This window comes from Leptosomus discolor, chromosome 4 (genome assembly GCF_034619465.1).
Source record: "Leptosomus discolor isolate bLepDis1 chromosome 4, bLepDis1.hap2, whole genome shotgun sequence".
Lineage (NCBI taxonomy): Eukaryota > Metazoa > Chordata > Aves > Leptosomiformes > Leptosomidae > Leptosomus > Leptosomus discolor.
In genome coordinates, this window is record NC_141394.1 from 43648026 (window position 1) to 43662445 (window position 14420).

Genomic DNA, 14420 nt, shown 5'->3' on the forward strand with positions numbered 1-14420 from the left:
GATTATAGTGTCTCTTTCCGTAAGATCCTTTTTCAAGTGCTTGAAATAATGTATCAATAGAAGTTGTACCAGTGTAAATTAGTTTGTGGCACAGGCTATCTAGGACTAAATTCTGTGGTTGCTGTATTCCTGTATTTACATGCTTTATCAGTATCAGTAGTTTAACAGATGCTTAAATAATTATAGGGTTGCTGTCTTTATATAGAATTGTTTTGGTTTAGAGCCTGAAGTACATCTACCAGTGTATCTAGTTTACAATTTCTCATTCTTGTGGAAAAGTTTATGCCCCTTCCTCCCCACAAGGCAGAAGCTACTTTCAGAGACTATGGGTTAGTCATATGCTTAAGATGGAGATACTTAATTGCTTACCAGTGCGCCTAGATACCAGTTATGATGATTTATTTCCTAGAAGTGTTTGTGTGCCGATTTACTAGTCATTAGGGAAAGGATGTGTTTTCAGCAATACTCAGCGTAGCAATTGACACTGAAGTAAACTTTTGATACAAAGGAGCATTTTAGGGAGGAGGGTAAAGAGATGCATTTCTTTGGGTTTCTTATTTCTGCATGCAGTGCTTTGATTCCAGTTCACCAAGTGACAAAAGCTACTATGCAAAATGTGTATGTCTCCGCTTCACATGATGCTTCAACTTTTCAGCAGATTCTCTGAAAATGGAAGTATGTTTTCTGGTAGACTGGAGAGTAGTAATGCGACAGTTAATTTCTCCAAATCAAACTACCATGAAAAGTGTTCAAGTGTTTGAAGAGTAGAATTTAGGGGTTTGAACTCTCTCGTATTTTTTCCCTTTCACTTGCAGTGTTGTAAATGTAGATTTGTGATCAAAGTGGCTTACAGTGAATGAAGGGGAAGAAAACTGAAATCTAAGGATTAAACTTTTTTTTCAAGTATCCTAAATAACAAAGTAGAAATACAGAGTTGTGCGGTTGTATTAGAAGCCTCAGGCTGTTACTAATCAGTATGAGGAAAGATTAAATAGAGAGAACCATGGCAACCATCTAACATTTGTGAACATTTGTGTTTCCATAAGGCAGTTCCTAATGTACAGTGCTGCATATTCTAAAATAGATGTATTCAAAGTAGGTTGGTGCAGAAACTACAAGCCATATTTGGTGAGTGGCAGTTAGAAATGTTCTCTGTTTATAGCTTGAGTATCTTTATTTCATGGAAAACGTAGACATGGCAGAATACTTGGGGTTCTTACGCTCATTTGCTGTACTGGTGGGAAGTGATGTTCATGTATAATCAAACATCATTTTCTAAATACAAAAAACCTGACCTCATCAGTTATTTATTTGGATTATATCTGGGTATGCTGTTTCTTTCTAGTGACTGTTAAAACACAGTCTATGTGTCAGATCAGCAGATACAGGTACTACTGTGGAAATTTATTTCATGTCAAATCATGGCTGTTCTTTTATCTGTTTTTTATGTTAAGACATCAAGCACAATAGAAAACATAGGACATAACTCTTTTCTCAATTGTTGGATAATCTGTAATGATATCCAAAGGAGTTTCCTCTTATAGTGGAAGGCACTGCCAAATCCTCCTGAAGAGGATGAATGCTAGGGGTGTATTGCCCATACTGTGAGCCTCAGGAACTGGAATCAAATTACTCTGGGTAACTTTCTTCAAAAATCCCTACTGGAAAGACAAAGTCCAGCAGGAATATTTTAAATATTTAAAATTTTATATCAAGTAATTTTCAAAATACACTTTTCTCCCAATATCCTGATTTTACTGTCACTGAGTAGCCTCAGTCAAATATTTCTGATAACGTTGAGTGGAATCATTCTTTTTGAACTTTTAACATGAGTCAAGCATTTGCTGGTGCTGCTGCAAGGTCACCATTTCAGCTAAGGTGCCCTCTTCCTTCCATTCCTCCAGGGAAATTTGCTTTCTGTATCATTTGAGGGTTTTTTCTGTGTTGCCTGGCTGGGAAGTACAGTTACTAATAGCTAACTTTCATTGGTGTGGACTGCTAGTAGTTTGTGATTTCAGGAACCTTGTATCTACTGGACTGAATGGAGGACTGGACTGAATGTGCCAGTCTTTCCCAGTCTGAAATTCTTATAGATATTGTTTGGCCACAAATACAAAACAGTATGATGTAAATTAATGCATTTGAAAGGCAAAAGAATTAATTAAACAGCTGTTTTGAAGCTTGCAGACTTGAGTGGTAGGTGGTTGTACTACCTGACCTGGCCATATTGGAGGGAAAAAAAAATACCAGAAGTAAGATTTCATCTTATGTAAACTGAAAAATAGTGCACAAGTACCTGTAGTTTCATTATTAAGAATTATTTAATTTCTGTGTCATTTTGATTTTCACCTCACATGGTGTGTCTTTTGTCTTTGTGCCTTAGTCTTTGAGGAAAACTTACTGCCCCTCTCACTGAGACTAAAGTGTTGGTAATAGAAAAGAAGAAAGTTCTCCACCTATTGAATGAATGATGCGGTACACTTTTCTTTTTACAACTGTATTGCTACGTCTGTAGGCTTGTAGTTTGCCTGAAATGCAAATATTTCTCTAATCCAGCATGCCACTCTTTCCTTTTCTGCCTTCTTGCTTCTTGGGGTCCTCCCATTTTCCCCTCTGCCCTTTGTCATAAGCTTTGCATTCCCCTTGTCCCATCATGCATTTTTGCTGGAGACCGTATGGCGTGTTGACCTGTGGGGAATAATGAAGCTGGTTAAACAGACTGGGTCTGCCATTAGATACCATAGATTTGAGTGCCTTTGTCGTGCTGCAGTGTTCCCTTTTCCACTCAGATAAATGTGAATCTGCCTATCAGAGTGTTACTGGAGAGCTGAGCTGATTAGAGGAGGCCTCCAGAATCTTCTGCTAGTGAGGCTGACAAGCTTTGAAAGAAATAGCTTCAAGATAAATGGTTGGCCTTACTTTCCTCTATACACAACTACACTTTCCCCTGTATGTTAATATACTGTTTATTTCACAATGAGCAATATGATTAGTTGCAGATGTGATTAAAAAGTGATGCAAGAGGTGAAGACCATGTAAGGTGTCACCGATAGCTTACAATTTTGTCTGTACAAATGCACTGTTAAGTTGAATGATGGAAACCAAAAATTTTGTTCCATAGGAAGTCTAAATATTTCAGTAGCAAAAATGATTTCAAACGGAGGTGGAGGAGGGGAAGGAAATTTTCATTGAGAATGATGGTGTTAAAATTTTGCTTAGAAAAAGATCAAAATGATATTTTCATGATGACAGTTTTTAGTAATTTCCAATGTTTTCAAAATTGAAGTTATCCAAATGTAAACCATCTAGGTTCTATTCAATAACAGTTTTTCTGGTGAACTGCCAGGGGACCTTGAATGCTTTGGGCCTGCAGCTGAGTTAGGTATTTTGGTGTGCTATGCTGGCACCAGCAAACCCTTGGAATTCCATGTGCTTTAAAACAAGTAGGAACAGAAATATTACAGCGTCCCACAGGATGCTGTCAAAAAAGACAGACAGGGATTGTTATCAACTTCCTATTTCTTAATTTAAAACAAATAAAAATTGAAATAGGTTCTTACCAAAGGGGGAAGGAAAAATATATTTCACTTTTTGCAAGCTGTTTTAATAAGCGTGCTAGATTTTTGGCTAGCACACATCTATATACAGATGGAAAGGTCCAACATTACTGATATGACAAAGTGTTTTACCCCTTTGGTTTCTGCTTCTTACATTCATTGGTATATTTGTGGAATTCCTAAGGCAGAGGGAAGCCACAACAAGGTCACAAAACTGCAAGCCAAGGTAAACAGCCTGTCAGAATAAGTTTAGCAAATGACAGCGTAAACCACAGAAAAATATAGAAAGGTGGAGAAAACCTATTCCCTTGGAAAATACATTTCCCGGTTGAAAGGCATTGAAGTTGAGAGTCTCTTACGTTGCTTCCTTGCCCTTTCCCAATAAATTGTCTTTGTTTAGGTTGTTAATTCAATCCACAGTCCCAGGCACCTCGGCCATACGGAAAAGGAATAAATGTTCTGCAACAGGTATAATGGAAGGCATTGTTTGATTCATCGTGCATTTTAACGTTTTTGCTTCATTGCAGATGGAAAATAGCTTCTCAGTTCTTGGTTCTTTATCCTAGTTTTCTTGCATTTCAAGTACAAGCTTCTCTCGATGGGGAAATAAATTTGGATGGCTATGCTATTGTCCCCACTGCTCTTTAGCCCTGTGACATGAATCTGCAGAATTATGTAGAACAATCTTGTAAACGCTAAAGCATCTGAACCACTTTGTTTTGTTACTTTTCACAGCAAGTTCAGACTTCAGTCCTGTTTTAGCAGGGTCTTGCAGAACACGCAACCTCGATAACTGACAGGAATAAAGATACTGTCTAAAAATGTCATTATGTCCAGGAAACATGTGAGGGACTTTTTTCTGTTTATGTAGACAGAATTTCTAAAGATTCCGCTTGTTGATGGTGAAATATCTATATTGCGCAGGGAGCTCCACCTACGTCTGTGTTCAGCAGTAGGAAACCAATACTTGTATCTCAGATATTTGCTTATGAAAACAGACATTTTTGTCTACAGCACCAGACTTGTTTGTTGGACATAAAAGAACAGAAATCCTCTGTAGGTCCTGAGGGTGACATTGCAGAAAGTGAATAATCGTTATAAACCATGCTTAATGTACTGTACCCTGTTGCTATGACAGTTACATTCGATTGGCTTATAATACAGGTTTTAGGAAATCCTTTAAGTAGTGATATTGGTGATTGTGCATGGTGCAATGCAGTACTAGTGAGTGCTATACATTGATTAGAGTGTTTCGAGATTGATCACTTGGAAACAAGTGGATTTCTGATGATCAGAATGGTGTTAGGGTGGGGGAAGGGTGATTGAGGAATGTGTGATAACACACAGAAAAATCAGAAATTATTTGATTACAATTCACAACTTGTTTACAAATACCACATACAAAGATCAAGGAGGGAAGAATTGAATATAGAAGAAACACCCCAACAAACAGGATTATCTGGATCTGTCATGTATATCAGAAAGCTGAATTTTATTTGTTTGTTTGTTTGTTTTCAGAATACTTATTTCCCTCTATTTTACCTCTCAGCTAACGGAATTAATTAGCTTTTATTTTAAGGGTCTAGGATTTAAACTGTGGAATATGAGTTTCTCTTTTACTTCAGGGGTACCAGGAGACAAAAGGGTGCAATAGAAGGTACTCTGAAAGTTATGCAGAAGCACTACACCTATATACTATGCCTGACCCTTCAGACATCTTAAGCCTAAGTCAATAAATGTAATGATTAACTTAGTCTTTACAAATCAGAAAAGTAGATCGTTATTTCATATTCTTAATTAAAAAAAGAGGCTATCTTTAGAAACTTCATAAGCTGATCTTCAAAAAACAAAACAAAACTCAGTACTCAAAATCAATTTGATAAATGTATTGAGCCCTGAAGTCTTAGTACAATTAATGTACACGTTGCCTTTTTAGCAAGTTGTATACCTAATCATAAAGTAAAAACACCGGTGGATCAGTTAAAGGAATTAGGTAGCATTGGGCAGGGGGGGGAAGATGGTGATAAAGTAATTAGTATCATAAGTTCAACAAAGATTTAAAACTGTGGTACACGGCAGTAATGGATTTTGAACACCGTTAATGAGCATATTCATTGCATTCATTTTTAATTAAGTGGAAAAAATACTGGTCCTTTAAATGGAGATAATAAATGTGCAAGTCAGTCTTGCACAAACATGCAACAGAAGAATTTATTGCCTGCTGTCTAACTAGGGAACTGGGAATCATTATAAAGATTAGCTTTACTGAAAAAAAAATCCAGAAAATGCTTTAGTAGAAAATGTTTATGAGGTAACAATTTTCACATTAAATATTGCTTGGCATATTTGGTAGAGTGTGTGTGCATGTATTTTAAAATATAAGTATGGTATTTGCTACCCTCAGAGGTAGGACACCTTTGAAAAGGATTTAATGCTATTTACCCGTTTAGATTTACGTGAGACATTTGATGTATGACTACACACATAAGAGAACATAAAAATATCTGAAACCTTGACACTTTCTCAGAGGTGTGTTATGCTTATGCTTAGAATACAAGTTGTGGTTTAAAAGTAAAACAATGACTCGGAAAGCTGCAGCTGTGAACTTCCAACCACTTGCTGTGCTTTAACCAACACGCTCTCGCCTTCCCGAACCACCGGGCCGTGCTGCTGCTGGGGCTTGGAGGGTTTCGGGCTGCAGCAGGGGAAATCCAGCTGGAACACTTAGTGTTTGTTCTGTCAGTGGGCAGCTGGGGAACTGACATGAAACAGGTTCAAGCACTGAAACCAGACATACCTTCTAGAGAAGTGGCTTTCAATGTTTTTATGACTTGGGAAGCCCTTAAACGTTTCCAGTGGAAGTGAGGACCTTTGTGGGGCGCATTGAAACTTGTTGATGACAATTGACTGGTGTTTCTTATTTACCTTCCATGGATCAATTTGAAGTTGTTCATGGATCCCCAGGGATACCCAGACCACATGTTAAAAAACAACGGAACTAAAGCAAACTTAGTACATTTGATTCTCTCAAAGCTCACAACCTGTATCTCTCTTGTCACTATTACCAAAATATTGGGTTCTTTCTGACGAGCAGTACATCTAGGTCTTTGCTCAACAAATGTCTCATTTGGATATGCATAAACTCAAAACGTGCTTTCAGGTTTCCCTGAGCCACCTTAACCCTCAGGAGCTTATTCACTACTGATACTACAAGAGGGCAAGTTTTCTGTACCAAAAAACCCTGGAACTTTCACTGACAACATACAGTATGCTGCTAGTGATATTGCAGTACAACTTACTGTGCCACGCTTAGGCAATTTCAGTCTGTTTTCTCTGACTGTATTCTGCCCTATCCCCCATGTCGTAATTGCTTTCCATAAAAGGAGCAAACAAAACCATACTCATGGGTCTTTTCAAAATGCTAACTCTGCTTTTATTTTTTTAACCTCACTGCATGATTTTATTATGTATTTAAGCCAGTAGCAACTTGGAAGCTAAGTTTAAAATAGCTGGCTTTGGTAGCATTCTTTTAGAATTAAAAAAAAGGAAAAAAAGAAGAAATTACAGTCTGCAGACTCAGTTTATTGATTAAAGCAGGAAGTTTATAGAAATTTTATCAGTAAATAAACATTTGATTTTCTTTTCTGTTCAGGTATGACTTTGTAGAAGTTGAAGAGCCTAGTGATGGCACTGTTTTAGGGCGCTGGTGTGGTTCCAGTAGTGTGCCAAGCAGACAAATCTCCAAAGGAAACCAGATCAGAATAAGATTTGTGTCTGATGAATATTTTCCTTCTGAACCTGGATTCTGCATCCATTATACACTTCTTATGCCAGTAAGTAACATGTTTCAGATTGGAACATTTCGGGAAAACAGAATCTTTGAAGTGGTAGCTCAAAAGAATCTTTTAATAGCTTAGGATTAATTGCTGTTTATTTTTTCATGATAATAATGAGCAATCTATCTTCCAGAATTGTACATTTTGTTTCTGTTTTTTAACTATCTGAGTGTTCTTGTGGTTCTTCTTGGATGGCTTTGGACTGGGAAGTTGTGGGCTCGGTTGTTTGTGTGGAAACTTCAATAAAATGTTTGCATTCCTATTACAGTACTGTGAAAAAAAAATTTCTAGCTTTGAGAAGAAAAAAAATCAGCCTAAGAATCAGCTGTGTGACATTGAAAGAGTATTGAGAAGTGACAAAGAAAATTGAAGAAATTAATGTTTTTATTAGTCAGCTGCTATTAGACATACACAGCAAAACCCAGAAAAGTTCTTATGCTCCTGGATTGTTTTATTATAGTGGCAAAGCAGACAATGCACAATACTAATTTTCCACTGCATCTTCCGTGGAAACTGTACTTTAGACTTCTCTTGAATGTTGTTTAATGCTTGTAAATTGCAGGTAGTAAACAATACTCATTGTCTAAAGTTTTACTATTTTCACCATCAATAGATTTCTGTTACCTTTTTTCACCAAATTAAAGATCTGTGAGAGCAAAACAATGTTTATAGATTTTTAAGGATGAGATAATGTTCTGAAACATCAGAGTAGAGCACATCAGGGATTGACTTGTTTTAGAATAGATATTCCATATTTAAACAGAGTAAGGAATATTTTTGTTAAATTCCTCATAATTCACTTTGTGAATCTCCTAAGTAGTCTTGTGGTCTGTGGTATTTGGTTGGTGGAAAATATCTGCAAGCTCAATAAAAAAATTGATCAAAAGAATCCATGTTGTAACCCCGCTGACATGCGCCTCACTCAGAATGCCTTTGGCTTGCTTATTGCTTTTGCCATTTTTGCCTCTTCTTCCCATTTGCAAAACTTCAGTTACTGAGAAGAAGCAGAGAACTATTCCACGTATCTTTTCAATGATACATAATCCTCTACTTAAATATATTTAGCATAATGATGATGATGTCAGTGAAGTGTAGTAGTATGTGTGTACATATGTATACATATATGTTTTCTGTCATTTTACTTAGATCTAACTAAGAACTACTCCTAAAGTGATTAAAGGTTTGATCTGCATATTTGACTCTTGCGAGTAAGACCCTTTTGTTAGTAGAATAGTATGACCTGATAATGATTAATTTTGGCATTAAATAAAATGTCAATCAGCCTCCAAACCAACTTGAAATATGGCCAGGTTTAAACTTTTGTACAGCCGAGGGCAGAATGTAATAAGTATGTTTGCTTATAGAAAAAGGTAAAAAAAAATAAAATCCCTAAATAGATGTATTTGTGGGCTGATGCCAAATTTCATTGCTGCAGCTCTAGTATTACATCCTACCTTCTACATAGCTATCTGACTTACGTATGATCCAATTTCTATGGAATGATTTAAACAAAGGCACCTAAAAATACCAGAGTATGTACATAATTATCTTTATGCCATGCTGTACAAATGGACTGAGTTTATTCCTTGTCATTTGATGGGGAAAACTGGTTATAACATTTAAATTATGAACACTTGCAAAATAATTCTTTAATCTTCAAAATATCTACATTATTGAAGAGACAAAAGCAGAGCTGCTATCGTGGGATGCACTTTTAGTTCCCCGTTTTTCTCCATTAACAAAGCTCATATAGCATAAGAAGTATACATACAAACTGGTTTAGAAACCAATCATGTTCTCTCTCACATATGTAACGGGCAAGAGCAGCCGCCTTCGTGTCACAGGAATTCAGAACTAGCCCCAACATGTGCAGTATAACAACAGCTTATCTGTTTGTGAGGATTAATTTCCAATTCTCTCTTTAAAAGGTCTGATATTTTCATCAAAAATTATGTCTTAATAAGCCATGCAAAATACAATTTCACATTTCAGACTGCAGATTTTAAATGAATTCACTATTGCTGCACTTCAGGATCAGACCTGCTTCTTATACCTAAAGCAATTGAAAACTGATACCAATAATATGTGTTTTTCTTTAAAACTATAATACTGTCTTAACCAGCATTTCAAGAGAAACTAAAATTTAACCCCCCCCCACCCCCCTGCAAAAAAAGTTGTCAGCTATGGGAATGAGTGTAAATTTGAAATAATTCTTGTCAAACCATAACTGGTTCACTTAGTGATACATGAATGAATTGGTCCTAAACAGTTAAATATTTTTTTCCCTCTCATTTTTTGACAAGAGGGGGAGGGGGAGATGCCTGGTAGACTAGCAATGAGAGATTGTTTGGGGAGAAATGAAGCAAAACTGAAATAAAACAGTGCAAGCTTGTTTCTGTATTTGGAGGCCACACACAGAGAGGGGCACTGGACACATTTGCAGGTCTTTTAAAGAGCAAGAGAAATGGCTTTGTTTAAATCTGCTGTAATTTATCGTATATATATATATTTTTACTTTGTATATTATAGTTCAAACCAACTTTTCACATGATGAATAAGTAGGGGGAGAATGGCTATTGATCTGATTACTTTACTTCTAAGATTTAGTCACTCTAAAGGACTTGTAGCATTTCCAATGGCATTAGGTGCTACATCATTTTCTGGAAAGGTTTACTGTGTGATTGTAAAGCACCGCATAAAAGCAGTGCACATACTACATAGAAGCAGAATGCTCCCCAAGAAAAAACATGAAGCTTTTCTTCATATTCTGGCTAATTACAGTTTAATAATTTGAATTTCTTCCATTTTAAATTGTGTTCCCTGGGTACATCTAGAAGCTTCTATAATTCTGGTCTAACACCATTTTCCTTTCCTGTGTTCTATAGTTGCAAGTTAATTTTGTCTGGAATACCATAAAGTGGAAGGAAGTGTTGAAGAAGCTTATTCTTACTAGGAAAATGTAGTTTGTGTTATTTCAAAATTATTATACCAGTTTCAGCACAGTTGTTATTCTTAGTCACTCTTTTCATGCTCTACCCTGTCACTTAGTCTGTGCTTACTGGATAGCTGCTTTATTCACTAAGGGCTGCTTAGCCGTTGTTGCATTTTGACTGTTCAGCTATGCATTTATTAAAAGTCATGTTTTTGGCAGCATTATACCACTTAAACCCTCCTAGAATTTTATTGCAAAACCAATCCATATTTCATTTCTTTTCCCCTTCTTCTCACTTGTCCCCAGTTAGAGCTCTAATCCGTATAGTAGCCACACTCCATTGAGGGAAAACTTATAAACTCTTATAATATGTTTGGGCTTCAGTCTTCCTAGTGACTTGTTTAGTTTAAATTATGTCAGTTACAAGTTTGGCAGAGAAAACTTGATGTAATAAAGTCCATTGTTACTTGGGGGAGCGGGTGAATAGGATACTTGATGCCTGAGGTGCCATTAAGGAATGCATGACTGATTGCCAAAGTAGTTATTAATTATTCAGGGCACTCAGAACAAAGCAGCTCCAGTTAAAGTTGAAGCTGGGGGTGACTGTATTCCCTTTCTTTTTTGGCATATGGTAGCATGTCATTTGTCATCAAAGATCATGCCAAAGATCTTCGCAAAGAATAGACTTAACCCTCTTCTATACAAGTGAAGATGAAGAGAAAAATTCAAGAAGTTGCTTAAAGACTGACCGGGTTTAAAAGTGACTTGGCAGGTGTTTTGTGATTTTGGTGCAGTACCTGTATGGCTATCTGGACTTCCATCCAAGAGAGATTTTTTTTTTTTACTTTTGATACGGATATGCTGTTAATAGGGCTCTTGCTGTTAACAGTAATGAAGATTAAATTTAATACTGTGAGATAATTTGTTTAGGACTATCTAATAATTGTTCCTTCGTTTCATCCAAACTGGCTAAGCTTTGCTCTTTCAGGGTTGAGCATGTTAATTTTGCTTGTGGAACCTTTTTAATTGAGCTTGTTTAATGAAAAAGGCAAATAAAAATTAAATACTAATAGAAAAAGTGCATGGTAATAGAACAGTGAAAGGAAAGCTCTTACCTAGCATTCACTTCCTTTCAAAAGTCCCCAGATTTCACAGATATTAGATGTGTATCTTGCCTGTCAGTACCAAAGCCCAAGAGAGGCTTAACTTTGGCTGCAATAACTGAAAATCCATCCAGAAACATGATAAAGGACATTGTTGATCTCCTAAACAAAGATTTTTCTTTCTCTTAAGCAATCAAGGAGATTTTTGAAATAACATGATTTCAGGGTTGTTTAAGTCAAGGTGGTATGAAGCAGCAGGATAGCATTATTTAGCACTTCGCAATGCTACATGAAGTGAAAAAAGACTCCGAAAATTCTTCGTGTCGTGGGAAGGACTCTTAAACAAAAATTTATGTTCAGAGTTTCCACTGATTAGGTATAGTAAAACCTAAGCCTGAATAAATCAACAAACTCCTAAAGAAGCTCCAGTGTGCAAATTCAATCATTCAAATTTTTTTGTGTGGCAAGAATCCATTGTAAATCAGAGAGGTTTTTGGACTAATTATTTCCTTGGAGATTTCATTTTGCCTTATATTTCTGATGGAGGTCTAAAGATAAATTCCTTTTAAATTTCTTAAGTGAGAAATTAAAGATTACCCAAAAATACATAGATAATAGTGACACTCTTCAAGTTAATCAAAAAAACTGCAAGAAGTACAAGAGCGAGGACGGCTATTAGCCATGGGACTACACTGAGAGGGGAAAAAAACCCTTTGAAGCAGAAAGAACCTGTGAAGGATATCAAATCATAACACCTTGTTTTCCTGTAACCATATCTCATTCTGTCCCTTGGACATCATAAAAAATTTTAAAAATCTCTGTGTGTGAAGCAAACTCACAAACAGAGTTAGAAATTATTCTAGCAAAATTGTGGGCCTGCACAGAAGTCCATGGAAGTGTGTCCTTGACTTGTGTATCCTGAGATGTCAGTGTGGATTTTCTTAGACTAAAAGGAAGAGGGACATTTTGAATCAAATTTGTTGTCATCTAGTTCTTTGAAGGAAAGAATATACTTATGTGATAGCAAGTTTTGTACTTTGAAGGACCAGGTTCCTTTACCTCTGGCCAAACTTCTCACGTAGTATATGCAGGATATACTATTTCTTTTGTATTTTTCTGTGATATTAGTTTTACAGTGGCTCAGGCTGAAAAGAATCAAGAACTTGTAGGAAAAAGCAATTTTGTTCTCTTGGACAGACTTTTTTTTAACAAAGTCATTGCATATTTGACTAAGATTTAAATTCATTGATTTGGAAAGTTTCTTATACATCCCACCCAGTTTCACTGTGGCAAAAGATATAGATAAATCAACTGATTTTCTTATTTCTAAATAAGTAACACTAATTTCAAAATTAAATGCAATTATGTTACCACACCCCAAATGTCATGCTTTGTGGTTGTTTTTTTTCCTATTAACAACTTTTTCCTGAAAAATTTTTCCTGAAAATTCCAAGAGCGTTCAACAAGTAACATAACTGTTTCTGGCTATGGAGCATTCACATAAATCTTAAAATTGTATTTTTGAAATAAGGTAGTGAGGGAAAGTCAAAACAAGCGAGATTGAGAAGAGCTTGTGAAAACTGCTCTCCTTTTAGTCATCAATAGCATTATGTACAAGTTAAATCACTCTGGCAGCCTATTTCAAGCCAAAATTATTGCCATAAACAAAAGATGGGGTACTGCAACTGTCAAGAAAGAGCAGGCAGCCATTTTTACTCCTTTCCCCAAATTATGTCTTTGATCACATATTCACTCTCTCCTCCCACATGAAAGCAGATAGTAGGATGATTCCGTGCACATAATGTTTAACCTCTTTACATGCCATAAAAAGTGAAAAAGTTTAGAAAACATATCGTAAAAGCATTTCAAATATGAGACAATATCTTTTCTTTAATTTCTATAAGTTGCTAAAGCTTTTATTAGATTTCCATTTAGTAATATTTATATTGTATGGGACTTTTTTATTATTTGGAAACTATTAGGATGTCTCTAGCATTTTCATGAGAAGTTTCTGTATGTATATTTACTTAATATGAAAATTAGTATTACTTTTACATGATCTATCATTTACTTCATTGTTGTGTTCTGCAATAAATCTTGCATATATGAGTTTTAAAGTTGTGTACTCTGTTGTTTTCAAAAAGTCTACAAGAAAAGTTAGAGATAAAGAAGGGTGTTTTTGTCTTGTCTTGAACAATTTCGGAAGTCTGGAATGTCATGACTGGGAGTGGTCTGACTGGTGTACGTGGGATCTTCACATTACTTCTCTTTGGGAACAATCTGAAAGAACTCTATTTTGCCAACTGATGGAAAAACAGAAGAAGAAAAAAAAAAACAAACCCAACATTGTGATCAAATCCAAGAAAGATAGTAATGTGGAAAATCCAATCTGCATTAAATGTGCAAGGAAGAGAATACATGGTACGTGGGGGAAGTGGACTGGAGTGAATTACCAGCCGTGCAGATTACCACAGCAGTTACCTTTTGGTGTTACTTTTGTCATTCAACTTGACTTAATAGGCATTGAAGTTTACACTTGCTGATAAGCAGGGAAACACATCACTGATGAAAACCTTTCAACATTACGTTTTAATACTGTAGTTCTGAGTATATTCTGGAAGTCCTCATTAGGAGAGTGTATTCTTATAGTAAAACACAGTGGAATATTGAAACTCAAAATTTAAAAATAAGTGTATTTTTTTTTAATTGCATTTTGACATCAGAGTTTGAATGACATTTCAAACTGCGAATTTTTTACTTAATGAATGGCTAGAATTATACTAACTGACAAATGTTTTTCCAAGTAGTCTTAGAGTCTTTTGATTGTTTTGTTTTTTTTTCATTACTTTCACTCAAGAAGGCCTGAACTAGGTCTAGTCAGAGCAATTACAAAGAAGAAATTAACAAAAGAATAATACTGCCACTCTGTAGCAACTATAAATATTAGCCTAAAATATGTTATCCTCTACTTGTACCAACTTTCCTTTACTGA

General features: G+C 35.8%; 1 protein-coding gene across 1 annotated transcript in view; it reads left to right on the top strand.

Annotated features, from left to right (window-relative positions):
- PDGFC (platelet derived growth factor C) overlaps positions 1-14420 on the top strand; it is a 133341-nt gene that overhangs the window by 88941 nt on the left and 29980 nt on the right. The window contains exon 3 of the mRNA XM_086464475.1: positions 7210-7390. Coding sequence (XP_086320601.1) covers positions 7210-7390 — 181 coding nt within the window. The remainder of the gene's footprint in view (positions 1-7209; positions 7391-14420) is intronic.